This window comes from Physeter macrocephalus, chromosome 20 (assembly GCF_002837175.3).
Source record: "Physeter macrocephalus isolate SW-GA chromosome 20, ASM283717v5, whole genome shotgun sequence".
In the NCBI taxonomy this organism is placed as follows: domain Eukaryota; kingdom Metazoa; phylum Chordata; class Mammalia; order Artiodactyla; family Physeteridae; genus Physeter; species Physeter macrocephalus.
The window spans coordinates 89,603,383-89,629,309 of record NC_041233.1 but is presented as its reverse complement, the minus strand read 5'-3'; the positions used below and the strand labels follow the sequence as shown (position 1 = coordinate 89,629,309).

The 25,927-nt window shown below is 36.2% G+C and overlaps 1 protein-coding gene across 1 annotated transcript in view; it reads left to right on the top strand.

The window, feature by feature from the left end:
• Positions 1-23,976, top strand: part of LOC102984175 (disintegrin and metalloproteinase domain-containing protein 32) — a 198,371-nt gene extending 174,395 nt beyond the window's left edge. Inside the window, exons 20-23 of the mRNA XM_028481958.1 lie at positions 6,398-6,430; positions 17,047-17,085; positions 20,780-20,847; positions 23,888-23,976. Coding sequence (XP_028337759.1) covers positions 6,398-6,430; positions 17,047-17,085; positions 20,780-20,822 — 115 coding nt within the window. The 3' untranslated portion in view covers positions 20,823-20,847; positions 23,888-23,976. The remainder of the gene's footprint in view (positions 1-6,397; positions 6,431-17,046; positions 17,086-20,779; positions 20,848-23,887) is intronic.
• Positions 23,977-25,927: the final 1,951 nt, after the last annotated feature.

Genomic DNA, 25,927 nt, shown 5'->3' with positions numbered 1-25,927 from the left:
GCTGATATTCAGTTAAAAAAATTAGAAACTTCCAGCACGATTTCTTATTTAAATCATGAACAAATCATGGTCTTTAGTTTTCAGTTATATGATTTATTTTTGTTTCTGTAAAAGTTATTTTCCAATTTTATTACCTTATTGGGAAAGCTTTGTCTCTGTGATTTAGACTCTTAAATGTTGGAACCAGAAAGGAAGTCATTTTTTTGTAAAAATGTATGCTTGATGCGCGTGCTTCAATTAATGTGATACAGTATGTTTTTTCTTTTGTTTTTAGAACAAACTTTTAAATTGCTGTTTCAAATCATCTTTATACTTATTGGGTTTTAAGATTTTTTTCTCTACTTGATAATTTGTTTTCTATGAGAGGCAAGCTAAGGTTTTCCAATATGTCATGGCTTTCTCTTTGTTGAAACTTCTGCTTTATATATTCTGAGGCAGTGACTAAATGCATAGTGTTCAATGTAGTTATATATTCTTGGTGTATTTTCTTTTTATCATTAATAATTGTATCTTAAATTCTATTCTCTTATATTGCTATATATCAACTTGCTCTTTGAAAGTTAGACTTATCTATTTACATATTTTTCATCCCTTATTTTCAACCTTTCTTTGATTTTAGTTGGTATCTTATAAACAGCCTTTATATGAAATGCAGTAGTGGAGTTTGTTACATTTATATGCTTAATATATGATGGCATATATTGACATTGAAATTTACCATCTTATTTTCTTCCTACTTACTATCCTCTTTTTTTTTTTTCATTTTTTCCTTTTCCCAAAATCCATTTTCTTGATTGTGCTTTTTCTTCTTCTTTTCTTTTTCTCTTCTACTATTTTGTACATTTTTATATTCTGTTTTTATTGTTTTAATGACTTTTGTTAACTTTTAGCATTTGTAGCTAATGTTGTATAATGTCTTAATTTAATCATTGAATGTAATCTTCTGAATAACACAAGTATCTTAGCCCTTTAACACTAACCTATCTTTTTCAATCTGTTTGTCATTTGGCTTTTCAGTTCCCTCCAAATAAGTTTTGTGTTATTTTGTTCTTATCATTATTATATTTAGTTAATACTTATTAGGATTTCCTGATATATTTCCCAGGTTCTTTTTGATTCCTTTTTTTTAAACTTAGTTTTGAAATAATTTAAGAAATATAAAAAGTTGCAAAAATAGCACAGAATTCCGTTGTACTTATCACTTAGGTTTTTTCAATATCTTACATTAACATAGCACATTTTCACAGCCAGAGAATTGGTATTGGTACAGTATTATCAATTAAACTATAGACCTTATTCACATTCACCAGTGTTTACATACATACACTCATTTTTGAGTATGTGTGTGTATATATTATGAAATTTTGTCACATGGTTTGTGTACCAATGCCATAATTATTGCCATTCTTTTTGGAATCCTGCTTTTTTCACTCTAGGTTCAATCTTCTTGGGAGAAGTACCTGCTTTGGTAGTTATTGCAGTGATGGTCTATGTGTAATCATCTGTTTGCCTTATATGCCTGGAAATGGTTTTATTTCACTTTCACTCTTGAAATTCTATATGGGTATAGAATTTTAGGTGGACAGTTATTTCTGTCAGCCCTTTTATGATGCCATTGAATTCTGGCATTTACTGTTGTTGAGATGTCTGCTGTCAGATTAATTAATTCATTTTTACCTTTATACTTTCTGCAATTTTTTTCTAAGTTAGCTTCTCAAGTTTTCTTTTGTCCAAGGTGTTATGTTACTGAATTATTACTTATTCTGATATGAGTTTGTTTTTATTTTTCCAGCTCTGAATTCACAATAATCTTCAATTATCATGTCTTTCTTCAGTTCTGGAAGATTCTCAGTCATTATCTCTTCAATGATTGACTCTTCCCCATTCTATCCCTTTTATTTTTCTGAAATCCCTATATTTTATAGTCTTCCATTCTAGCCTCCATGGTAGATGGTGATGGTTGTTCTCTTCCTCATCTTTATACTTCTCCTTTTTCTTCTTTTCTTTTGACACTAAGAATGAAGCTTTTAAAAGCTGAGATACAATTTACATGTTGTAAAATTAATCTCTTTAGTTTATGTAATTCTATGAGTTTAACAAATACGTACACTTACTACAACCTCAATAAAACGTAGAACAATTTCATCACCTCAAAATTCCCTCTCACCCCACCTTCAGCTCCTGGCACTGACAGATGTCTTCTTTGCCTAGAGTTTTGCCAATTCCATTTTGAGTCTGCTTTCCCTTGGCATAATGCATTTGACATTCATCCATGATGTTACGTGTATCAATAGCTTGTTCTTTTTCTAATGTATAGTTCTATTGTGGTATAATTGACATACAGTAAATTACATATATTTTAAGTGTATAATTTTGTATGTTTTGATAATTTGAAAAGTAACACTGATGAAACCATCACCATGATCAAGATTATGAAGATACTTGTCATGCCCCCAAATTTCCTCATGCCCTTTTGTAAGCCCCACTCCTGCCTCTTCCACCTGCTTTATCCCCAGACTGCTGCTGATCTGCTTTCTTAGTTTGCATTTTCTAGAATTTTATATAAATGGAATCATACAGTATGTACTCTTCTTTTTGTCTGATTTATTTCACTCACCATTGATTATTTTGCAATCCATCCATGTTCTTGTGTGATCATATTTTTTTTCCTTTTATTGCTGATAAGTATTCAGTTGTATGATTATACCATAATTTGTTCATCCATTCCATCTGTTGATAGTTATTTGGATGCGTTCCAGTTTTGCGCTGTTATAAATAAGGCCATTATGAACATTTACATACAAATTTCTATGTGAACATATGCGTTCTTTTTCTTAGTTAATACCCAGGACTGGAACGACGGGGTAATATGGTAGGTATATGTTTCACTTTCTAAAGAAAGAGCTAAACTGTTTTGCAAAGCTTGGTCATATATTTTTTTAATTTTAGCAATTCCGATAGTGTGTAGTGGCATCTCATTATGGTTTTAATTTGCATTTCTCTAATGACTAATGATGTTGACAGTTTCATGTGGTTATTTGTCAGATGTACATCTTTGGAGAAGTGTGTATTCAAATATTTTACCCATTTTAAATTAATTAAAATTACAATCCAGAGGTCTTTTATTTATTTATTTTTACACCTATTATGGCATGATTTCATACCCAGGACTGGAACGACGGGGTAATATGGTAGGTATATGTTTCACTTTCTAAAGAAAGAGCTAAACTGTTTTGCAAAGCAGTTCTTCTGTCTTATATTCCAACCACTAGTATGTGAGAGGTCTAGTTCCTCCACATTCTCACCAACACTTATATGGTCATATATTTTTTTAATTTTAGCAATTCCGATAGTGTGTAGTGGCATCTCATTATGGTTTTAATTTGCATTTCTCTAATGACTAATGATGTTGACAGTTTCATGTGGTTATTTGTCAGATGTACATCTTTGGAGAAGTGTGTATTCAAATATTTTACCCATTTTAAATTAATTAAAATTACAATCCAGAGGTCTTTTATTTATTTATTTTTACACCTATTATGGCATGATTTCATAGGGAATGGGTTCCAGCTCACTGGTTCTCACAAAGTGTGCTTCTCTGGATGGAACAGGCTAGTGCTTCTGTCAAACCCATGTTCCTTTCCCTTTGGCTTCCTTCTTTTTCTGATCATATTTCCTTCACTCATTTCAGGGAGCTATCTTGGTTCTTAGAGTGCTTAATATCCTCAATAAGTACATTAATTCTCTTGGCAAGAATCTTGCCCTTAATTCGTTTGTTTTCAACAATGCCAACAGCATGCTGGGTAACATTGTAGACTCCCAGTTTTTGTAACATTTGTGGGACATTCCTTTTTTTAAATAGTGCCAGTTCCCTTGCAGTCTACAATATCACTTTTTTGTAGCTTCCCATGTATGTGACAAAGGAACAACCCCATGTTTTCTAAAAGGTCTAGAGAATGTATAGCAGGTGCCTCTTTTCTTTTGTGTTGGTCTTTTTGACAAATTACTGGAAGATGGCAGTTTCAGCTGAAAGACCCCATTTTTTGATTGGGTTGTCTTTTTATTATTGAGTCAGTCAAAACTTTTTGATCATTTAAAGAACGGACTGTTTGTTTTCTTATTATTGTATTTTGAGTGTTCATTATAAATGCTGGATATAAGTGCTTTATTATGTATATGATTTTCAAATATATTCTTCTAGTCTAAGGCTTTTCACTCTTTTAAAGAGCAAAAGTTTTAAATTCTGATGAAATCCAGTATATCAATATCTTCTTTTATAGATCATGGTTTTGATGTTGTATCTAGAAAATATTTGCCTAACCAAAATTCATGAAGATTTTCTCTCATGTTTTCTTTTAAAAGTTTTATAGTTTTAGGTTTTGCATTTAGGCTTATATCCAATTTGAACTAAGTTTTGTATGGGTATGAATTGAGTGTTTTTCTTCTCCTGCATAAGAATATCCAGTTGTTCTAAGACCATTGCTTTTAAGCTTTGTTAATAAGCAGGATCAGAATGGTTAGCACTACGGAGGCAATACCCTTCCATGTAACTATACCAAACTCACTGTGAATTATGAGATTTTTCAACTCAGATGGTGGGAACACAAACTATTCCTGTTCCTATATGAGTACAAGAGTTTGCTTCCTTTATTAATTTCTAATAATTTTTCTCTGGCTCAGGGAGTTTCTTCACTTGCATTCAGTGATTGGTACTCTGCAGAACACTCAAAGAGAACCCTCCACAGATCTCAGGAGCTCTCTGTGTACCTCCTTCCTTCTCTGGTATTCTGCCCTGAGAAGTGTAGCTGCCTTGGCATCCCCAGACCCTATTAGCTCAATTCAGGGAGACTTCTGGCTTTGCCTGGGTTCCCCTTGCTGTAGTACAGGATGGCAACTCTCCTCAGGCAGTAACAAGGGGCAACCACAGGTCTCACCTTTATTCCCTTCTCTCATAGATCACTATCCTGCCTAATATTCAGTGTCTGAAAACCAGCATTTAGTATATTTTGTCCAGATATTCATTTGTTTCGGGCAGGAGGGTAAATCCTGTCTTGTTACTCCATCTTGACCGGAATTGGAAGTGTGTCTTTATGGTTTGTAACTGCACTTTCATAGCTCTCTCACCATCTCACATTCTGTTTGATTTCCTCAGATCACTCTCATTTCACCAATTCTTCCTTCTCTGTCCTGTTCTAGACTTATGGATTCTATTCTTGCAAAAATCTCTGTGGAGATTCTAAATATTCTCAAAGTTTTTTAATCATTTGTATTTCTTGGTGTGTGAATTCATTGTTTTGCTCTGGCTATTGACATTATCTATTAGGGGTTTGTAATCGTACAAACCTCTTTTCTCTTCAGTGTCTTTTCTTTTCAGTGTCTATGCTTTTCCCATGAGAATTCTGCATGCCCTGTGTTAAAGACATACACATGTGGGTGGTTTCATTTTTGCTTCTTTTAAAGCAAAAATATGTGGAACAACTGCTATGCATGGTGTTCAAGAATTTGTAGGAGTGTGACTGGGGCCCTGAAAGTACATTTTTTGGAGGCTTTGGACTCTGCAGTGATGCATTTTCCCCCATCTATTCCTGTTGCATAGCCCCCTTTCCCTGCTGCATTCCAAAGGCCACTGGCCAGAATTTTTACTATCCCTGTGTAATGGGTGGTATGGACATTCATGGCTCCGAGGTTAAATGGCTCCAGTTAAGGAGCTCACTTAGTTTCCTCGCATGCAAAGGCCTCATAACTTCTAAGGAATGGCTATTAAATCTCTAGTCCCAAAGTCATATCACTGGTTTAGACACCCCTGCAATCATTCACTTTTATCTCCTGTTTACCCTTTGAACTCTCAGTTTCTTCCTTTTTTACTAGCACCAGGAGAATTCTTTTCTTGTTGTTAACCTCAGTTATGTATTAACTGTTTGTCTTATTTTTTTCAGCACTCCTCTATGAGGAATGGAAAGGGGAATTGTCCCACCAGCTCATTCTGTCAGATTGTCTAGAAGTCAGTATGGGTTTTAACTTATAAAATGTAGCATTTCTTTATCAATGAATAAAAAGTTAAAAGTTGGGGTATAAAGGTCAGAATCAGGAATTCAGGGTCAAACCTATATTCTGTGTTTAGAAGTGATAGGAAAAAGAAAATTTGTGCCTTCTTGATAATTTCTTTAGTACAAGTTTGAAATGCACTCTTTGTGGATGAGGTATATAAGTAAATAAGAATGTTATTTATTTGCATCTTTGTTCAGTGACCTTGGACGTTATTTTCTTTTTTGGTAACTTACCTTGTAAAAGAGATAATACTGCTTATAAAATGGCCTGACTTTTATTTATGCAATTGGCAAGCACTCTTAGGACTAACTTTGGACACTATTTTCCTTTTTTAAAAAAAAATATCCAGCTCAGAAGGCAGCACTCACAGAAATGCTAGCAGGTAGGTAAATTGGAAGGCATCTTAAGACACATGTTGAAAATTAAGAATGAATTAATAATTCACAATGTCCAGCTACATTTGGTAAAGTAATCCACTGAAAACCAGGCTAATTTAGTTTCTAGTAAATTAGTCTTTTATTCATTTAATAAATACTTATTGGAAGTCTGTTCTGAGGAAACAAGGAATAAAATGGCTGACTCTAATAAAAGATAGGATATGTATAATTAGTAAAGAAAAAGGATGTATAGTGCCTGGAAATTACCCAACTTGGATTATATTTATGTACTACTTGGGTAAACAAACAAGCAAATGCTCGACATCTGATAGATTGTACATGACAGAACTCATATAAATTTCTATAATAATTATGGGTTGATGAGATCTAATTACACTGATTTAGCTGTGCTTTTCTTTTAATCATTAATAAATAGCATATTGTCCCCATTAATATTTCTTAACCATAAATTCAGTCCTTACTGTTTTATAACTGCTATACCAACATTCTATTCTATTACATTATCTAACGTAACTTTTCATCCCCTTACTTTCAATCTTTTATTTAATTTGGTCTCCTGAAAACAGCCTGCCAGTGGAATTTTAAAATATGTAACTTCAAGAGTTTCTCAGTAGTTGAATTCAATATGTTTATATACTTATAATATGTTTGCTGATATGTTTAAACTAAATTATACCATTTTGTTTTTTTTTTTCTATTTATCATGCTTTTTCAGTGTTTTCTCTTTCTACTTTCATGTATTCCATCATATTGATTGGGCTTTCATTGTTTTTTCTTTCCTTCTATCAATTTGGTCATTATATGTTCTAGTTATATTCTTTAGTGATATTCTTTAATTATTATATTATGATTTATTAAATTATTAAAATTTAATGTAGATATAGTTACAATTTTAGGTATAAAAGTACTTATAATCTTCTTCTAACAATTTATGGATCTTAGACCATTAAACCTTATACTCTTTTCTTCACTCTTCCGTAGCATTATCGTTTGGCTTTCAGTTACTCCTGAATTTTAACCTGATACAAATAAGTCATCGTTATCATTATTATACTTATTCAGAACATACTAGGATTTCACTACATATTTGTAACTTATTTACTCACTATTCTTTTTTGAATTTAATTCCATTTTTTAATGTTCAGTCTCCCTTTTGGTGAAGTACCTCTCTTAGAATTTCCATCAGTGAGTCTGTGTGTAGTAAACTATTTATCTTATCCACCTAAAATTATCTTTATTTTCACTCTTGAGTATGAGTTTATGTAGTATGGACTTCTATGCTGAGAGTTAGTTTGCCTTCGCTATTTGAAGATATGTCAGTGTAGTGTGGCATTTACTATTGATGATGGTAAATCTTCTGTTAGTGTGTTGATTCATTTTTTCCTTTATGATTAATATGAGTTTTACCTAGTCATTGTATTCCTATTGCTGCATAACAAATTACCACACACTCAGTGACTTAAACAATATTCATTTACTATGTGCAAGTTCTGTAAGTCAGAAATCCAGGTGGATTTGGCTGGGTTGTCACAAGTCTGACCTGAAGGCCTGAAGGCCAGGCTGGGATCATAGCTCATTTGGGTTGTAAGAAAAATCCAATTTCTTGCAGCTGTATGTCTGAGGTATCTCTTTCCTTTTGCCTGTCTGCTTGGAGTCCCTCCGCCTCCCAGAGGCCACCTGCATTGCTACTCATGTACCTCCCTTCACCTTTAAAGAAACAAGGGCAATGTAAGTCTTCCTAAGGCTTTGACTCTCTCTTAATTTCTTTCCTCTACCAGCAGGAGAAAACTCTACTTGTAAAGAGCTTACCTGATTGGGTCAGGCCCACCAAAATAATCTCTGTATTTTAAGGCCAACAGATTTGGAGCTTTAATTACATTTGCAAAATCTTTTCAGAGCAGTACTTTGAAAAGTGTTTGAATAACCAAGGAATGGGAATCTTAGAATTCTGCCTAACATAGCCATTGTTAGAATTCTGCCTAACATAGCCTCTACATGTATTCTTTGTCCTTAGAGTTGTTATTTTGTTATCATGTATTCTGGTAGAGATTTTTTTTTAAATCATGAGCTAGACCCAGTATTTTCTTTCAGTGTGAAGACTCATACCTTTCTTCAATTTTGGAAAAGTTCTAGACTTTTTCTCTTCAAATACTGACTCTCCCCCATTCTAAATTTTCTGTGTCTAAATTGTTCCGTGTTTCTTAACTGGACTTTTATGTATATTTTATATTCTGTTTAGTGTTCTAGGTGATTTCCCTCAGCAATTCAAAATCAACAATTCTTTCTTTTTCAGTTCTGTCATTTTTTTATTGAGGTATAGTTGATTTACAAAATTATATGTTTCAGGTATACAACATAGTGATTAATAATTTTTATAAAGATTATGCTACATTTATTGTTATTATAAAATATTGGCAATTTTCCCTGTGCTGCACAATATACCCATGTAGCTTATATATTTTATACATAGTAGTTGATACCTCTTAACTGCCTATCCCTCTCTTGTCCCTCGCCCCCTTGCTATCTCCACTGGTAACCACTAGTTTGTTCTCTATATATGTGACTCTATTTTTGTTATATTCACTAGTTCATTTCATTTTTTATATTACACAAATAAGTGATAACATGCAGTATTTATCTTTCCCTGACTTATTTCATTAAGCATAATACCTTCCAAGTCCATCCATATTGTTGCAAATGGCAAAATTTCTTTCTTTTTAATGGATGAGTAATATTCCATTGTGTGTAAATATACCACATCCTCTTTATCCATTCATCTGTTGATGAACACAAGTTTGCTTCCATGTCTTGGCTATTGTAAATAATGCTGCTACAAGCATTGGGGTATGTGTATCTTTTCGAAGTAGTATTTCATTTCTTCAGTATATACTCAGGAGTGGAATTACTGGATCATGTGGTAGTTCTATTTTTAGTTTTTTGACGAACCTCATACTGTTTTCCACAATGTTTGCACCAATTTACATTCCCACCAACAGTGTATGAGGGTTCCCTTTACTTCATATCCTCACTAACATTTGTTATTTGTGGTCTTTTTGATGATAGCCATTCTCACAGACATGAGATGATAGCTTGTTGTAGTTTTGATTTGCATTTCTCTGATGATTAGTGATGTTTAGCATCTTCCCATGTGTCTATTAGCCTATGTATATCTTCTTTGGAAAAATGTCCATTCAAGTCTTCTGCACATTTTTTATTTTTTTTTGTGGTATGCGGGCCTCTCACTGTTGTGGCCTCTCCCATTGCAGAACACAGGCTCTGGACACACAGGCTCAGCAGCCATGGCTCACGGGCCTAGCCGCTTCGCGGCATGTGGGATCCCCCCGGACCGGGGCACGAACCCGTGTCCCCTGCATCGGCAGGCGGATTCTCAACCACTGCGCCACCAGGGAAGCCCCCACATTGATTGAATTATGGATAACAAACCATCCTTGCATCCCTGGGATAAATCCCCCTTGATCATGGTGTATCAACCTTTTAATGTACTGTTGGATTTTGTTTGCTGATATTTTGTCCAGGATTTTTGCATCTGTGTTCATCAGTGATATTGGCCTGTAGTTTTCTTTTTCTTCCTTCCTTCCCTCCTTCCTTCCTTCCTTCCTTCCTTTCTTTCTTTTTACTGGTTTTGATATCATGAGGATGCTGACCTTGTAGAATGAGTTTGGAAGCATTCCTTACTCTGCAATTTTTTGAAATAGTTTGAGAAGAATGGGTGTTAACTTTTCTCTAAATGTTTGGTCCAATTCACCTGTAAAACCATCTGGTCCTGGACTTTTGTTTGCTGGGAGTTTTTAAATCACAGTTTCAATTTCATTACTGATTACTGATCCGTTCACATTTTCTATTTCTTCCTGGTTCAGTCTTGGGAGATTGTACATTTCTAGGAGTTTGTCCATTTCTTCTGGGTTGTTGATGTTATTGACATATAGTTATTCTTAGTAGTCTCTTATGATCCTTGTATTTCTGTGACGTCAGTTGTAACTTCTCTTTTATTTCTGATTTTATTGATTTGGATTCTCCTTTTTTTCTTGATGAGTATGGCTAAAGTTTTTTTTATCAATTTGGTGTATATTTTCAAAGAACCAGCTCTTAGTTTCATTGATCTATTCTTTTTTCTGTCTCTATTTCATATATTTCTATTCTGATCTTTATGGTTCCTTTCCTTCTACTATTTGGCGTTTTGTTTGTTCTTCTTTTTCTAGTTCCTTTAAGTATAAGGTTAGGTTGTTTATTTGAGATTTTTCTTGTTTCCCTAGGTAAGCTTGTATAACTATAAACTTCCTTCTTAGAACTGCTTTTGTTGCATCCCACAGATTTTGGATGGTTGTGTTTTCATTTTCATTTGTTTCCAGGTATTTTTTTAAAATCTTCTCTTTGATTTCTTCAGTGATCCATTGGATATTTAGTAGAATATTGTTTAGCCTCCACGCATTTGTGTTTTCTGCAGTTTTTTTTTCCTTATAGTTGATTTCTAGTCTCGTAGTGTTGTGGTCTGAAAAGATGCTTGGTATGATTTCAGTGTTTCTTAAATTTACCAAGGCTTGTTTTGTGGCTTAGCATGAGCTCTGTCCTGGAGAATTTTCCTTGCGCACCTGAAAAGAATGTGTATTCTTCAGCTTTTGGATGGAATGTTCTATATATATCTATTAAGTCGATCTGTTGTAATATGTCATTTAATATTTCCTTACTGATTTTCTATCTAGATGATCTGTTCGTTGATCTAAGTTGGGTGTTAAAATTCCCTACTATTATGTGTTACTCTCGATTTCTCCATTTATTTTTGTTGAAATTTGCTTCAGTTATTTGGGTGCTCCTATGTTGGTTGCATATATATTTACAATTGTTATATCTTCTTGGATTGAACCCTTGATTGTTACATCATATTCTTCTTTGTCTCTTCTAACAGTCTTTGCTTTGAAGTCTGTTTTATCTAATGTAAGTAATGCTACCCAAACTTTCTTTTAATTTTCTTTTACATGGAATACCTTTTCCATCCCCTCACTTCCAGGCTGTGTGTGTCTTTAGCACTGAATGAATCTCTGTAGGCAGCATATATATGGATTTATTTTTGTATCCATTCAGCCACTCTATGTATTTTGGTTGGAGCATTTAGTCCATTTTCATTTAAGTAATTATTAATATGTGCATTACTTATTAATAAATATGTACTTATTTATATGTATGTACATACAAGGGAGTTCCCTTGCATGTAACTTGTTGCTTTTCCCATGCTGCTTTTTATACTCTCTCTTTATCTTTAATTTTTGCCATTTTAATTATAATGTGTCTTGTGTTCCTCTTTGGGTTGATCCTTTTGGGGACACTCTGATTCCTGGATTTGTATTTCTTTTTCCTTATAGTCATCTATTAGGACATATTGTACAATACAGGGAAAATATCCAATATTTTATGATAACTATAGACCGAGTATAACCTTTAAAAATTATGAATCACTGTACTGTACACCTGTAACTTATAAAATATTGTATATCAACTATACCTAAATTTTAAAAAAATTTTAGGGCTTCCCTGGTGGCGCAGTGGTTAAGACTCCACCTGCCAATGCAGGGGACATGGGTTCGAGCCCTGGTCCAGGAAGATCCCACATGCCACAGAGCAACTAAGCCTGTGCGCCACTACTACTGAGCCTGTGCTCTAGAGCTCGCGAGCCACAACTACTGAATCCCATGTGCCTAGAGCCCACGCTTCACAACAAGAGAAGCCACAGCAATGAGAAGCCCGTGCACCACAACAAAGAGTAGCCCCCGCTCACCACAACTAGAGAAAACCCGCGCACAGCAACAGACCCAACACAGCCAAAAAAATTAATTAATTAATTAAAAAAATTTTTTTTAAAAAGGAGAAAGGAAAGAAAAAGCAAGCACTTGCAACCCAATGATTACGACTACAGTTATCTATCCTGGTTGTGGGGTTAATGAATTTTTTGTTAACGTTTAAGGACTGATGTTGTATTTCAAAAAAAAATTTTAATGAGGTTCTTTTTGACGTAATTGAACAGCATCAGGGAAAGAGTATGCCAAAACAACTTATTCCTTTTTTTCTTCCCTTTGAACTTATTTATTTTTAGACTATTAAAATGACCAAACCAGGATGAGATACCCAATAAATCTTTATATCATTATGACTTGGTTTTGATTGCCATTCTCATAAAGCTGCACATAACTGTGACATTTATTTCTTTTTAAGAGAACTTGTAGTCTAGTCAGAATGATCTTTGAAAAATGCAAATTTAAACTCCTGATGAATTACTTTATCTAGATGTTTGATCGTCAATGGATGTTATCATAAAAAGACAAACAACCAGGTATTACATCCCTCCCACTGGAAGTGCACAACACCACCTAAGAAATATTCTTACCAAAAGAAGTAGTTGAATCTCTTTATGATTCTGTATGTAATCACCAATGTATAGCTAATATAGAGGTCACGTAACTGTCACCTGGGCCTTTTGGAATGCTTGCTCTTGCATTCCTCTATCTTGGAACCCAGCTGCCATGCTGCAAGATGCTCCAGTACATGGAGAAGCTACATGCAGGCACTTTGGGTGACAGCTCCAACTGAGATCCCAGCTGATAGCTGTCATTAGTTGACAGCATGTGAACGTCACCTATCTTAGATATCCATCTGACACATGACAACAACTGCATGAGAGACCCCAAATGAGAACTACTCAGCTGATCCCCGTCAACTCACCGAGCCAAGAGAGTTAATAATAAATGTTTTGAGGTACTAAGTTTTGGAATGATTTTTTAAGTAATCTTATGGACTGAATGTCTCCCTTTCCCAAATTCATATGTTAAAGCCCTGTCCCGCAATCTGATGGTATTAGGAGTTGGGGCATTTGGGCTGAAATTAGGTTTAGATGAGGTCATGAAAGTGGGGGTCCCCATGACGGGATTAGTGTTCTTATAAGACAAGGAAGAGAGACCAGAGCTCCTTCTCTCTCTGCACCATGTGAAGACACAGCAAGAAAGCAGCCACCTGCAAGCCGGGAAATAGGTTCTTGCCAGGAACCAAATTTGCTGACACCTTGATCTTGGACTTCCAGCCTCCAGAATTTTGAGAAACAGATGTCTGCTGTTTAAGCACCCAGTCTGTAATTCCTGTACCTGGATGTCTACTTCCTTTCCCAGGTTAGGGAAATTTTCAGCTACTTTGTCTTCATATATGTTCTCTGCCCCTTTCTCTCTTCTCCTTCTGGGACTTGTATCATGTGAATGTCAATACGCTTGATGTTGTCCTGAAGGTCTCTTAAACTGTTCTCATTTCTTTTTTTTTTTTTTTTTTAATGTTCATCATCAGTGATTTCCACTACTCTTTCTTCCAGTTCCCTGATCTATTCCTCTGTATCATTTAGTCTACTATTGATTCCTTCTAGTGTATTTTTCATTTCAGTTATTATATTCTTCATCTCTGTTTGGTTGTTCTTTATATTTTCCAGACTCTTTGTTAAAAACTTCTAAGTTCTTACTCTGTTCATCCATTCTTCTCCTGAGTTCTTTGACCCTCTCTCTGATCATTACCTTAAATTCTTTCCTGGGTAGATTGCCTATATCCATTTCACTTAGTTCTTCTGAGTTGTATCTTTGTCCTTTGTTTGGAACTTGCTCCTCTGTTGCCTCATTTCACCTAACTTGCTATTTTGATTTCCATGTATCTGGTAGGTTGATTATGTTTCCCAATCTTGAAGAAGTGACCTTTTGTAGGAGATGTCCTGTGTATCCCAGCAGCACACTCCCTGTTCATTACCAGAGCTATATGCTCTAGGGGTGCTCCCTATGTGTGCTGTGTGGGTCCTTCTGTTGTGGCAGGCTGGCTACAGTAAGTGGTTTTATAGGCTTGGCTGGTCCCTGGTCTGGTTGGTTGCCAGGCCTTGCCTTGTGTGGAAGCTGTGGGCTGTTATTTGGCAGGGCTGGGTCGCAAGACAGCCAGATGTGAAACCCTGCAGGGGTCCAAAGCTAGTGCTGGCTCACTGGTGGGTGGAGTTGGCGTCAAGGAGATCCTGGAGATGTTGCTAACCCCTCAGTGAGTGAAGCCGGTTCCTGGGGCTAGTGTTGGCCCACTGACAAGCTAATCCTGGGGTCTGCCTACAGTGCCCAGGGGTCCCAGAGCTGGTGTCAGACCACTGGTGGGTGGGGCTAGATCCTGACACAGCTGGCTGTAGGGCCCAGTGTGTCCTGAAGCTTGTGTTGGCCTTCTAGTGGTGTGTGTGTGTGCAGGCTATGGGGCTGCACTTGTCCTGGGCCTGGTGTCCACCTGCTGGTGGGTGAGCCTGGTCCTGAGTCTAGAGCAGGCTCTCTAGTGGGTGGGACTACGGATTCTGGGGCTGGTGCCCACCTACGTAGGAGTCGAGTTGGGTCCCAGGGTCTCTGGCTGCAGACCCATGGGGGTCCTGCGTCTAGTGCTTGTGCACTGCTGTGTGGGACTTGGCCCTGCATGCTCTGGTGGGCAGGGCCATAACCAGGTGCAGCCGTGGGCTCAGGGGGTCTTAAGGCAGCCTGTCTGCTGGTGGGTGAGGCTGTGTCCCTGCCCAATTATTTCCTTGCCTTGAGATGTCCCAGTACTGGTGCCTGTAGGATGCTGGGTGGGCATGGGACTAGTCCTGGGGCTAATAGGCTAGAAAGAGGATTCCAGAATGGTACTTGCCAGTACTGGTGTCCACGAGGTAGAACGAGCTCCCCCAAATGGCTGCCATCAGTGTCTGTGTCACCAGGGTGAACTCCGGTTCCTCTGCCTCTCCGGGAGACTCTCCAAGATCAGCAGGTGGGTGTGACCCAGGCTCCATTCAAGTCACCGATTTTGCCCTGCGTCCTGGAGCGTGTGAGATTCTGTGTGTGCCCTTTAAGAATGTAGTCTATTTTCCACAGCCCTCTGGTCTCCCAAAAGTGACCCCCATTAGCCTTCAGCAAATGTTCTGGGGACTCATCTTCCTAGCACAGGACTCCTGGGCTGGGCATCCTGATGTGGGGCACCTCACACCTTGGGGAGGACCTCTGCAATTGTAATTATTTTCCCATTGTGGATCACCCATCCGGGACGTATGGGTCTTGACTATATTATGACTCTGCCACTCCTACCCATTTCGTGTGGTTCCTTCTTTATATCTTTAGTTGTAGATCTTTTCATGTAGGTTCTGGTCTTTTTCATCTATGGTTGTTCTGCAAATAGTTGTGATTTTGGTGTGAGAGAAGGTGGCTCAATATCTTTTTATTCTGCCATCTTGACCGATCTCATTGTCATTACTTGTTTAATGAATTCTGTTCCTTTATTGATCTCTATGGAAATCCTAAACATTCTTTTTTTCTGAAGTTTTTCCTGTTACCTATAATTGTTAGTGTATGAATTTATTAGTTTACTCCGTAAGAGGTGGACATTACCTCTTACTGGCTTTTTTATTTGATTGTAAGGCCATTTTAAGCAGCAGTGATTGTCTCATGAGAATTCTGCATATCCTGCTTTGTAGAATCCTCCTTGTCAAGATTATTTTGTTTTACCCTCCTAAGTCATAAACTTTTTTAAAAAGCTTTTAATTTTATATTGGAGTATAGCCGATTAACAATGTTGTGATAGTATCAGGTGCACAGCAAAGTGACTCAGCCATACATATACATGTATCCATTCTCCCCCAGACTCCCCTCCCAGTCATAAACTTTTGAGGTGTTTGTTACACATGGAGATCTAGAATTCATAGGAAACATGAATTAGTATTCTGAACCTGTACAGTAAAGGCTTAAGATTCCTCTTTCTGTATGTGATGTTTTTTCCCATCCATATCCCTAAAGCATTTTAAGCACCTAAGATTCCTGTGTCTCTAGGTGATCCTTTTCCGTCTATACTTCTGAAGCAATCTCCCTGCAGCATCTCTAAGACTCATGATAATATCGCCACTTAGTGGGTGGTATGGCCTTTCATGGCTTCCAAGGTTAGAGGAGGTGGTCAGCTCCAGTTTTCCAGGTGGGCTCCACTCCCTAACTGATTCCCCGACCTCTGGGGTCATTCAGCTTTAGTTCCTATTTACCTTTCGTGCTTTCTATATCCTCTTTTTTTTTCAGACTATCATAAGAAATGTCGCTTCCTTCCCTTAAATTTTCATTAGCATTTTGTGTTATTTTTTTCACTATTTCTCTGTGTGTCAAATAGGAGGTGGAAATTACCCTGTCAGCCCAGTCTGCCTGATTGTTTAGAAGTCAGTGAGGGTTTTAAATCACCACCTGCAGTAATTTGTTTACTAGTGGGTAAAACATTAGGTTAGAACCTAAAAGCCAGAATCAGGCATTCAAAATCAAGCATGTGTTCTGAACTGGGAAGTGAAAAATCTGTTTTCTTTCTCCACTATTTGAGAATTTGACATTTATATTCTCTATGGACATGGTATATTGGTAAATAAGAATGTTACTTATTGCATACTGTAACTTAGTAATCTTGTGAAATGATGCATTAGTGGTGATTAGTGGTATAAAAGAGTTAATACAGGTTACGAAATGGTCTGACATTCATTTGTTATGGAGGCACACTTTTTTAAAGTATTAACTTAGAAGCACTATTTTCACTTGCATTTTAGGTCCACATCAGAAAGTAGTAGCCAAACAGATACTGTCAGGTAAGTAAATTAGAAAGGATTTCTTAAAATAAGTATGTGTTAAAAAATAAGATGAACAAATTGATAATCAACAAGTAACTGCTAAGTATTAATTGAGCAGCAACAATTGATAAGGTACTACACACACAAAAATTCCTCTTAGTATTTGCCAATGTAGTTAAGTAGTGAGTATTTGTCTAAATAAGTCAATGTCTCCTTCAGTTTGTTAATGTATGTTGGGAGTTTATTCTGGAGAAACAAAGGAATAAATGATTGGTGAAATGTTTATGGTGCTAACTCATAAATAGGGAAGTTTACTTCTTTAACTGGAGACTCTAGAAATCCAATATGTATGCTCATGAACAACTGAATGAGGGCTTACCCTGGTCACGTAGGAAAAATTTGCTGAAAAAAAAGATTGTAAAGGAATAACAATTCTGTGTGTTCCATAGCCTTTCAGGATTACAAAGTAGTTTTAATTAGGTCTCCTTCCATTTCCTGAAAGGTGGATATGTCTGTATAATAATACAATAATTGTTTAGTTTTCTACATCCAACAATTTTGGATGGTGTTATTCTACCTAGGTCCCTCCAAAGTACACTTAGCAGACACACCCAAATCTACAGAGTAAGCTGTCTAGGCTGCACAACAGGGTTGTTTAATTTCTTTTATTCCAGAAGAGGTCTTCCTCTTCCATTACAATGCCTGCTTTTCTTATCCTTTATCTCTCTTTTGACATTATGATCTTCTCCTTTTAGTGACACTTATGGAGTCATGAGTTACTCTCACCAAACTAAAAGAATTGATTTTCATTATTATGTCCTCTCAGTATCAGGGAGTTATCTTATGGTCCTCAAACACAGTTACTTTTTCCTCACCTTGGATGTGTGTCTTATTATACTCTGTTATCATAGAGGATAGCACTGTATAGCCAGCATATAGCAGAGTTCTTGGTTTATGATAAGTGCTCAATAAATATTTGTTGAATGAATGCATGATTACTTAATCTTTTCCACAAACAGGCAACCAGACCAAAAAAAAAATCCACAAACACAGAGGTACATAGACAAATACACACACACACACACACACACACACACACAATCTATGTATCTATAATGTTATAACTGCCCCCATTTCTCCCTCTCATTATAATACCTCTCATCCTGAAACCTTGTCAACATAATTCATCTCTCCTAAGATATTAATTCACCTACATTGGGTAAGGGATGATAGAATTACCCATAGGTAAATGCACATTTCAACTAGAGTAGTATAATTTGGGTTAATCCATTGGTCTAGCCTTCAGGCTTGGTATACACCAGGGAAACATTTTTAGGATAATTTTATTCATTTATATTTAAAGAATGTCACTTGACTCTACTGCTATGTTTTACTAACGTAACATCCACTATACTTTTCAGGTCATTTATTTTTGGAATAATCTTTTTCTCGTAGAAAGTCAGTGGGAAAGACTGTTGAGGTCAAAGAAGGCAGGGAGGTGGGATGAATCCCAGTATATGTTATATTAGTACCACTTTAGGTCTAATTAATTTTTTAAATATCTAAAATTCAATATTTTCAGTCTTCTTCTAAACAACAGAAGGATATTAGATCACCTACACAACTCCCCCTCCATTTGTCAGTTATTATTATTATTATCATTTTATATTAAATGAATACTTACTAGGGTTTAACAACATATTTACCAGTTGCTTTGGTCACCATTCATTCTTTTTTTTAAAAGGTATTTAACCCTGGATTTTATTTAATTTATTTATTTTAGTTTTTTGGCTGCACTGCATGGCTTGCGGGATCTTAGATCCCCATCCAGGGACTGAACCTGGGCCACAGCAGTGAACACACTGAGTCCTAACCACTGGACTGCCAGGGAACTCCCACTATTCATTCTGGAGTCCGTTTTTTTGTTTTTTTTTTTTCATTTTGATTTCAATTTCCTTTTTCCTGAAGTACAACCCTTTTAGTTTTAGTTAGTTTCTGTGATTATAAGCATTTGATGTTAAATGTCTGAACATGTCTTTTTCACACTCATCTTTGAAAGGCAACTTAGATGGTTACAGACTTGTGGTTGGGAGTCACTTTCCACAGCTCTTTTAAAGTATTGTGTTGCTGTAATGTGACATTTACTGGCATTGATGAGACCTCAGTTGACAGTCTGATTAACTTATTTATCCCCTTTCAATTAATGTGTTTACTCTAAGTGACTTCTAAGATTTCCTCTTTGTCCTGAATGTTTTGTTATTTTATTATGATATGTTCTGATAGAATTTGTTTTTATTTACGCTGCTCTGGATTCCATATAGTCTTTAGATACCAGCATTCAGGTCATTAATTCTGACAATCAGTCATTATCTCTTTAATTATCACCTCTTTTCCATTCTTTATCTTTTCTGCGTGTGAAATGACTATATTTGGGAAAGTCTTCTCACTTTATCCTCCAGAGTTGTTAACCGGGCTGTTCATATGCTATGCTTTTTCATGTCTCTCTCTGGCACTGATTTCCTCATATTAAGTTTCCAAATCACCCATTCTCTTAACAGCTATCCTTTTCTTGCCTTACTTCTGCCTGAATCTCCGTGGAGATCCTAAGCGTTTCTATTAAAGGTTTTTTATATTATCCATCGATCTCAATATGTGATTTTTTTGTCCTGCTGGGCTGTGCCTGTGGGCACTTAACACACAGTTGTTTGTAATTTAGACTTGTAAGCTCATCCTCAGGGGCAATGATTGTTCTCATGGGAACTCTGCACACTCCGAGTTGTAGAGGCATACGTTAGGAAGAGGGAAATGTTTCAGCTTTCCCTGTCTTGGGGCATGAATGTTTTAATATTTTCTATGCTTGCTAGTTCATATTTGTGGGTAATGAAATTGAGGAATTGTGGTCCTGCCTCTATAGATGGTGGAGGTCTGAGGTCCTGCATCTCTAGGTGATCCTTTTCCATCCACATGGCTGAGACAATTTGCCTATTTCATTCCCAGTGGCCATACCTTTTGTTAACTCCATTCAAGACTACCAGGCTTGGGCTTCGCTCTAGCTTTCTAACCTCTAAATATCTGTACCCTAAACTCCTACCAAGCTAGGGTTATTAAAATCATATCCCTTAGGGTACAAGTAATTCAGAGTCCCTTGTAGTCATTCAGCTTTTGCACCTGTTTTCTCTCTGAATTTCTAGTTTCTTCATTTTTTACTGACAGACAAAGAGCCTTTTCTGGCTGTCAATCTCAGTTCGGTATTAAATTTTTGCGCTATTATCTTCAGCTTTTCTGCAGAGTAGAAACGGGCAACTTTCCTTGTGGAATAGAAAGGGGAACTTATTCTGTCAGTTAAGTCTGCTAGTTTGCCCAGAAGTAAATGTGAATGTTAATTTGCAAAATGTGGCAATTTACTTGTCAACAAATAAAAAGCTAACTTGTAACTGGAAGGCCAAATTTAGGCATTCAGAATCAAACTTATATACTGTGCTTAGAGGTGATAAAGAAAAAAATGCATCTCTGCTGTCTTGATACGTTTCCCCACTGGAGGATTTCAATTTTGCACTATGTGTTGCACTTGGTGTTGGGTAAATAAGATTGCTACTTATTTTCCTGCCCCAGGTGTTAAAAGAGTTAGTTTTGGTATGAAATGGCTTGATCTTCATTCTTAAAGTAGGCAATTTCTTAGTATTAACTTTTGGACATTTTTATTTTTATTTAGATCGAGTTCAGAAAGTAGTGCCCAAACAAATACCAGCACGTAAGCGACCTAAGAAATGTTTCTTATAAGTAAGTATATGTTGAAAATAAGAATGAACAAAAAATTGTTTAATATTTTTTGAGTAGCCACAATTGATAAAGTACTACACTAAAAACAACTTATTAATATTTTCCATTCTGGGAATGAGTATTAACTCAGTCTTTTCTTCAGTTTATTAAATTTTTATTGATTGCCTACTCTTTTGATACATAGGAAAAACCTAGCTGTCTAATGAGAGACAAGATATTTATAATTATTTTGTGAAACTAACTCAGAGCATTTTTGCATGTTTTATGATGAAATACAAAGGGAAATATTACTTTTTTGTTTAGATTACATTTATACCCACAAACTCAATATGAACAATTGAGTGAATTATTACCCCAATCAGGAGGAGTTTATCTAAGAGACAGTTATCATAAACACACTAAAATTCTACGTTTTCCACATTCCCCACCTCAGTCCAACAGCCCTCAATTGTGTTAATAAGGGTTCTCTGAGTTTTCAGTTTCCCATGTGGCCTTGTGATCCTTCTGAAGTCATCTAATATATACTGATTTGCTAATCTTCTTTTCTCCCTTGTAGAGTTTTAGTTTTCTTGTCCCGCCTGGCGTTTTTCCTTAAAGTGTCTTCTTTTAGTTACATTCAATCCACTGATATTCCAGAATATCCTTCATACCCACAGGTTAAGTTTTCAGGCTACACCACCACATTATATAGTTTCTGTCATCCCTGATGAAGTCACCCCCTCCATTTGGGAAGCTATTGGCATTTCTCTATCCTTTATTCTGTTGTTTCTGTATGTTTCCTAACATAATTACCTTTCTATAGATATTATTTTCTCCAAACGAAGTATGAAGAAAAAAGCTGATTTTCTTTATTACCTCCACTCTTGTCACCATTACCAAGGGATTTGTGATATAGTGCTCAAACACTCTTAATACTTCCAAACTTCTGCTTACCTAAATAAAGCATTACTTTGCCGATACACTCTGAAATTGCTTGAGGATAATGGCCATGTGTATTTTGCTAACTAATTTGTAGTTAGCACCTAGCAGAGTAAATGCTCAATAAATACTTGCTTAGGGAATGAACATCACATACATCTTGAACTTCACATACACACATAATTGACGTTATAACTACTCCAGTTGTCCCCTCACATTATCTCTCATTATAGAGTATGTCATTTGCACAGTCATCCTCTTCTAGAAGTGATATTCGAGATTGAGGGATAGTCATCATCCATAGGACAATATATATTGCATTTGAAGAGTGTAATCTGGAGTGTTAACCCGTAAGTCTAGCTTGTGTTTAGCATATACCAAAAAAAGCATTCTTGGATTATTCTTTCTTTTAAATTTAATAAGCTAGGCAGAAGTAGTTGCTCTGCTTTACTGTTATGGCACCCATTATATTTTCCTTTTTTCCCTGTTTTAAAAATTTTGAAAACCAGTGCGAGATGTTGGTAGAACCAACTCCTTGGGTAAACACTACCACGACGAAAAATTTTTTTAAAGCCAGAAATACGATGGGTTATATATCCAGTAGACTCACAAAATCTATATATGCAAATCCCTTTATTGGTTTGGGGAAAACTAACTATATTAAATAGGGGAGTTTCATGGTCAGAATAGTAGGAAAAATCTCCTATAAGTTTGAAGATATAAAATAGCAGAGGTAGGGAAAGGATAGGAGGGGTAAAATTATGCCACTCTTTTTTTTTTTTTTTTTTTGTTTGCGGTACGCGGGCCTCTCACTGTTGTGGCCTCTCCCGTTGCGGAGTACAGGCTCCAGACGCGCAGGCTCAACGGCCATGGCTCACGGGCCTAGCCGCTCTGCGGCATGTGGGATCTTCCCGGACCGGGGCAGGAACCCGCGTCCCCTGCATCGGCAGGCGGACTCTCAACCACTGCGCCACCAGGGAAGCCCTATGCCACTCTTATCACTGAATTCTCTCCCTAATCTTACTACCTATATTATCTTCTTTGTCAATTAAACTTCAATGTATTCTTTTTCATTCTTTTGGTTGGGGGATCAGAAATAAGAAATCTGTGGATATAAAAATGGAAAAGACGCTGAGAATTTGATTTTGACTTCTGGTAATAATGAGTATAAAAATTGAAATGTGGCAGATATTTCTTTTTTAGCACAATTTTGAAGGGAAAGAAGAAGAAACCGCCATAAAAATATATCTTTGTCAGACTGTATTGTATCGTGATAAAAGCATTATTTCCTTATTTAGCTCCAAGTCATAGAAAAGCAGTGAAACACTTAACAGTAGGCAAGTACATTAGGAAATAAATCTTAAAATAACTTGCTTTAAATTAAAATGAAATTTATAATCCACAACTAATTCCTAAATATTTATTGGTTAGATGAATTCGTAAAGTACTGCACCAAAAATAATGTTTTAATCTTTACTAATCTTGTTATTAATGAGTACTTAAATCATTTTTTAAAGACTTTTAGTATTTTTTCCTCAGTTTAGTAAAATTCTCTTAAGTTTGTTGGGAACTTGCTCTTGTGGACAGAATGGAATTAGAGTTGACTCTAATAAGATATATGATATGTAAATTAGTCTTTTAAATGAATTCATAATCAAGCCACTTTATCCAGTAGGCACTGTAGGCAAAATGCTTAAGGCCTATGAGTTTCCAAGTGCCCAAACCAAAACACTGTTTACTAGGTGAAAAAATTAAAAAATGACTGGCTCCAAGATATGGAAAAAGTAAAATTGATATGTATTTAAATTTCTAAAATCATACAAAGACTTGACTTGTTATATTCAAGAACATTTCATTGCATGTGGAAAAAATATTAGATTTTCTCATTTGCAAGTACTTCTGATTAAAGACGATGGTTTCCCAGAAATCACAATTGCTAGTAAATAAGTTACAGCTAACTAATTTCACAAGCAAAATTGTAAAATTTCTTCCTAGAATTCTTTTTTTTTTGCCATATGAATTTTTCACTTGGCAGTATGCCAACTATATGTTTTGCAGTGGAAGGTAATTTATTTGTTATACCTAAGTACCTAAGCACATGTGTCTTTGTTCTTTTCCACAGTAACTAATAATTCCTTCAGAAGGCAATGGATATTACTGGGGATCTCATTGAGAAATGAAAATGCAGCGTTTTCTCCCCCTGTCACAGCTGAAGGAAGCAATAAACCAAGATGGACCAATTTGCAGGAGCGTCTGTTTTTATTTCTTCCTCCACCCCTGAGGCGCAGTTTTGTCATTTCAGGGCCCTTGACTGCAGATAGTCAGTCTCAACTCCCACTGACTCCCTGAGCTCTTCTCCACAGCTCTCTCCACCACCCACTCAGATTTACTGCCTGGGGCCCCAGGTGCTGGGGCTCTGCATCAAATGCTCTCACTCAGGAAAGGATCTGGGAGCGGACTGTGTTCCTTCTCTGGGTCCTCTCACTGGACTTGGCTGGCTGCATGCAGCTCTCAGTTGATAGTCATTTGACCACCTCACCCTCCCCACAACCACAGAACCAGGGCTTCTCAGGGAAGCTGTGCTCCTTCTGGGGACTGTGCTTTACCTTCAGGCCTCTCCCTCTGCTTACCACCTTTCTCTTGCCCCTTGGCTGGGTGACCTGCAGGGTGAATCCAGAAGGCAGAAGGACCCAGAGAACTTGGGCTTCGGTCTCAGGGGCAAAGATTAATCCCTTTTCAGAGTTTAGTATGAAGATTGATAAATCGAGTTGGGAAAAATATTTCTTATTTTCCATTTTCTCAAAGAGTGTATAAAATTGCTCAGTTTTTCAATTAAATATTTGGCCAAATTCATCAGTGAACCTAGAGTTTTCTTTGTGGGAAGATTTTAAATTATGGATTCAATTTCTGGAACAGATAAAGGACTATTTCGATTTTCCATTTTTTCTTGTGATTTTTTTTCACAAGTTGTATTTTTAAAGGAGTTTATTTCATTTAATGGTCAATCTTTTGACATAAAGTTGTTCATGATATCCTTTTCAATGTCTGTAGGATCCAAAGTTATGTCCCCTCTTTGTTCCTGACCATGGTGATACTCTATTGCATCTCTGTTTTCTGTTTCATTGATTTATGCCTTTTTTAATTTGCTCGTTTGCTAGCTTCTTGAGGTGAAAGTTTAGGGCCTTGATTTTAAACCTCTTCTAATTCATTTAAAGATATATATTTGCTCTATGAATCTCTTTAGCGTCTTTTCACAAATTTTGATGTGTTGTATTTTCATTATTCTTCGGGTCAAAATATTTTCTAATTTTTAGTTTGATCTCAGAATTATGGGTTACTTAGAAGTGTGTTGTTTCATTTCCAAATATTTGGATATTTTCAGTTTAATCTTATTGATTTTTAGTTAATTCAGTCATGGTCAGAGAAAATACCTGCATAATTTCAATACTTTGAAATTATTGTTTTGCTTATGATCCACCCCATGGTCTATTTTGGTGAATGTTCCATGTGCACTAAAAATGTGCATTTTGTAGTTGTCAAATATATAAATGTCAAGTTAGGCTATTAACAATGTTTTTAAAATCTTAATTTTTCCCCCTTATTCTATCATTTCCTGAGGGAGGTGTGTTAAAGTTGCCAATTATTTTTGTTGATATGTCATTTGTTTTAGGTATATTATTTGTGTTTCCTGTATTTTGAAGTTATATTTTAATGCATGTATCTTTAGGACTGTTATGTTTTCCTGACCCTTTATCATTATACAATTCTCTTTTTCATCTTTAGTAATACTCTTAGGCCTGAATTCTACCTTTTCTGATATTAATATAGCAGGCCAGCTTTTTTATAGTCAGTCATTGCGTGGGATATCTTTCTTCGTCCTTTTTCTTCCAATATATCTTTTTTATATTTAAGATGTATCTGACATAAACAACATACAGTTAGATCTTGTGCTTTAAAAAAAATCCAGTCAGACAGTGTTTTAATTTTTTTAACATCTTTATTGGAGTATAATTGCTTTACAATGGTGTGTTAGTTTCTGCTGTATAACAAAGTGAATCAGCTTTACATATACATATATCCTCATATCTCCTCCCTCTTGCGTCTCCCTCCCACCCTCCCTATCCCACCCCTCTAGGTGGACACAAAGCACCGAGCTGATCTC